The following is a 3127-nucleotide window of genomic DNA, read 5'->3' as shown; positions in this document are numbered from 1 at the left end:
AGGTGGCAGCACCTTTGGGTGCTGCAGCCCCACATGTTTTATCCTCATCACCGCCACCAGGCGGCTCTGCATCCTGAAGGGGATCTACCCCCACGAGCCCAAGCACAAGAAGAAGGTGAACAAAGGCTCCACGGCTCCCAGGACCTTCTACCTCCTCAAGGACATCAAGTTCCTCCTTCATGAGCCCATCGTCAACAAGTTCCGGGAGTACAAGGTGATTTTCCTGCAGGAGCCCCCAGGAGGGGCCCCAGGGGCTCGGGCTCTCCCACAGACGCAACATTCCCGCTCTCCCGCAGGTGTTCGTGCGGAAGCTCCGGAAGGCGTACGGGAAGAGCGAGTGGAGCACCGTAGACCGGCTGAAGGACAACAAGCCCACCTACAAGCTCGACCACATTGTGAAGGAGAGGTGGGTGAGCTGTGTGCCATGTCCTGGCAGAGCCGTCCTCTTGGGAGGAGCTTGCCCTGGTGCTGTGGAGCCTTTGCTGTGTCCATCCCTCTTTAGGGATCCATCTCCTGTGTGTGTCCGGAGGGTGGTGATGGAAACCAGTATTTGTGGGCTGGAGGAGAAGGCCATGGTGTGCTGCATGCTGGCTGTAGCAATGCACGAGAGAGCAGGGAGTGCCTGGCCATCCTAGATGGATCTGGGATCTCCAGGAAGACGCTCAATGCTCTCCTCCTCTCCCTGGGCACCATTTTCCTCGGAGGGAGGGCTGATGGATGGTGGCTGTTCATGAGTTGATGGATTTGGTGGCATGGGGTGGGGGGAAAACCCAGGAGGGAAGGAACCTGCTTTGGCAGGTCTCTTCATTGTCCCCCTGGTGTCCTCACTGTGCTGGTGCAGGTTGAGGCAAGGGAAATGGCACCAAGGGGCAGGCGCTGCCCTGACAAGCTCAGGATGGGAGATGATACGGGCACAGGGTGACTGCACCACTGCTGCAGTGGTGGGACCTCACCATCTCCCCTGACTGCAGCCTTTGAGTCCTGCAGCGCTCATCTGACCAAGGAGTGCCCCGTGCTGGTGTGCTGCAGCGCAGGAACGCTGTCCTGGTGGGTCAGCGCTGGGGTTCACAGAGCCACAAACTGGTTTGGATTGGAAGGGACCTTAAAGCTTTTCCAGTCCCAACCCCCTGCCGGAGGCAGAGACACCTTCCACTAGAGCAGGTTGCTTCAAGCCCCTGTGTCCAACCTGGCCTTGAACACTGCCAGGGATGGGGCAGCCACAGCTTCTCTGGGCACCCTGTGCCAGCACCTCAGCACCCTCACAGGGAAGAGCTTCTGCCTCAGAGCACATCTCAATCTCCCCTCTGGCAGGTTAAAGCCATTCCCCTTGTCCTGTCCCTCCAGGCCCTTGTCGAAAGCCCCTCCCAGGCTTTCCGTGAGCCCCTTGAGGCACTGGAGCTGCTCTAAGGTGTCCCCTTCAGAAGCCTTCTCTTCGCCAGCTGACCCAGCCCAGCTCTCTCAGCCTGGCTCCAGAACAGAGCTGCTCCAGCCCTCGCAGCAGCTCCATGGCCTCCTTTGGCCTCGCTCCAGCAGCTCCACGTCCCTCTTGTGCTGTTCGCTAGAGCTGGATCAGGGCTGCAGGAGGGGTATCCTTAGAGCACAGCAGAGGGGCAGGATCCCCTCCCTGACCTGATGCTCATGTTCTGGGGGTGCAGCCCAGCACACAGTTCTCCAACACTCAGTGCCTGTGGGTGCTCTAAAACCTGTTGACACCACATTGTAACTGGGGTCTTGCTGTCCCCTCATCCAAGAAGCTTCCTGGCCCTGAGTCCCACGAGCTGGTGTTTGTGAGCTCCCTAGTGCCCAGGAGGGACACTCCATCCATGTGGGTCACCAGTTTGGTGGAACATGCAGGAGATTGATGCTTTTTGATGTCTGTGCCCATGTCCTGTGTGGTCTCCACCAGCCCCAGCAGCTCCTGGTGAACATGGCTCTGAGATTCCTCCTCCTGCTCGGGCACAGGTACCCAACCTTTGTGGATGCTCTGCGGGACCTGGATGATGCTCTCTCCATGTGCTTCCTGTTCTCCACCTTCCCACGCACAGGCAAGTGCCACGTCCAGACCATCCAGCTCTGCCGGCGCCTGGCTGTGGAGTTCCTCAACTACGTGATCGCCTCCCGCTCCCTGCGCAAGGTGGGTGCTCCAGGAGGTGGGTCTGAGACCCCCCTGGTGCCCTGCCTGGGGTGGGCTGCAGAGGTGGTGGTGCTGAGCTTGTGCCCTTCGATGGCACCAGTCACACTGTGCTGGTGCTTCAGCTGGGGAGTGAGTGCTGCTGGGCTGATACGGGAAGGGTTAAGAAGAACAGGGACAAAGGAGCACCCATGGGCTTCCTCCCCCTGAGCCTTTCCTGCATTCTCTGCCAGGTCTTCCTCTCCATCAAGGGCATCTACTACCAGGCTGAGGTGCTGGGACAGCCCGTCACCTGGATCACCCCTTACGCCTTCGCCCATGATGTGAGTACCAGGGAGGAATGCGGCAGGATCCATGCGGGACCTGCGCTGCTGCTGCCCCAGTGCTGCCTTCCCTGGGGTGGGCAAGGGATCCCCAAAGCTCATCTGACCCCTGCAGCGAGCAGGGATGTCTTCATTGAGACCAGGTTGCCCAGAACCACATCCAGCCTGGCCTGGAATGACTCCAGGGATGGGGCATCCACCACCTTTCTGGGCAACCTGTGCCAGTGCTTCACTGCCCTCATGGAAAAAATTCCTTCCTCACATCCAGCCTGAATCTTTCAGTTCAAACCTACCAACCGTCATCAGACACAACAGGCCCTGCTAAAGCCTCTCTTCAAGGACAGCTGAGGGACCGTCCTGTGGCTCTAGTGCTGCAGAGCCCATAGTGGGGAGCGCAGGGCGTGTCTGTCCCCGTGTCCCTGTGCCTGGCTGTACCAGACTCCCCGGTTCCTTGTTTTCTCATGTCCACTATCAAAATATGCCTTAATCAGCAATTAAAAATTAACCTGAGGAACGAGGCTGGTGCCACTTAGGGAAGATCCGAGTCAGACTCATTGCTGTGCTGCACCTTGCCAAAATCATCACAGAACCATCCCAGCCTGGTTTATGTTGGAAGGGACCTTAAAGTTCATCCAGTCCCAACCCCTGCCACAGGCAGGGACGGCATCCCCTA

The 3127-nt window shown here is 58.8% G+C and overlaps 1 protein-coding gene across 1 annotated transcript in view; it reads left to right on the top strand.

The window, feature by feature from the left end:
- Window positions 1–60: 60 nt before the first annotated feature.
- PES1 (pescadillo ribosomal biogenesis factor 1) overlaps window positions 61–3127 on the top strand; it is a gene marked incomplete at its 5' end in the record, with an annotated part of 6325 nt that continues 3258 nt past the window's right edge. Inside the window, 4 exons of the mRNA XM_010009972.1 lie at window positions 61–214; window positions 297–406; window positions 1963–2134; window positions 2365–2454. Of these exons, the coding sequence (XP_010008274.1) occupies window positions 61–214; window positions 297–406; window positions 1963–2134; window positions 2365–2454 (526 nt within the window). The remainder of the gene's footprint in view (window positions 215–296; window positions 407–1962; window positions 2135–2364; window positions 2455–3127) is intronic.

The sequence above is a fragment of the Nestor notabilis genome, unplaced genomic scaffold, assembly GCF_000696875.1.
Source record: "Nestor notabilis isolate BGI_N333 unplaced genomic scaffold, ASM69687v1 scaffold16642, whole genome shotgun sequence".
Taxonomy (NCBI): Eukaryota; Metazoa; Chordata; class Aves; order Psittaciformes; family Psittacidae; genus Nestor; species Nestor notabilis.
The sequence above is the reverse complement of the archived record's forward strand: the minus strand, read 5'-3'. Positions and strand labels throughout refer to the sequence as shown.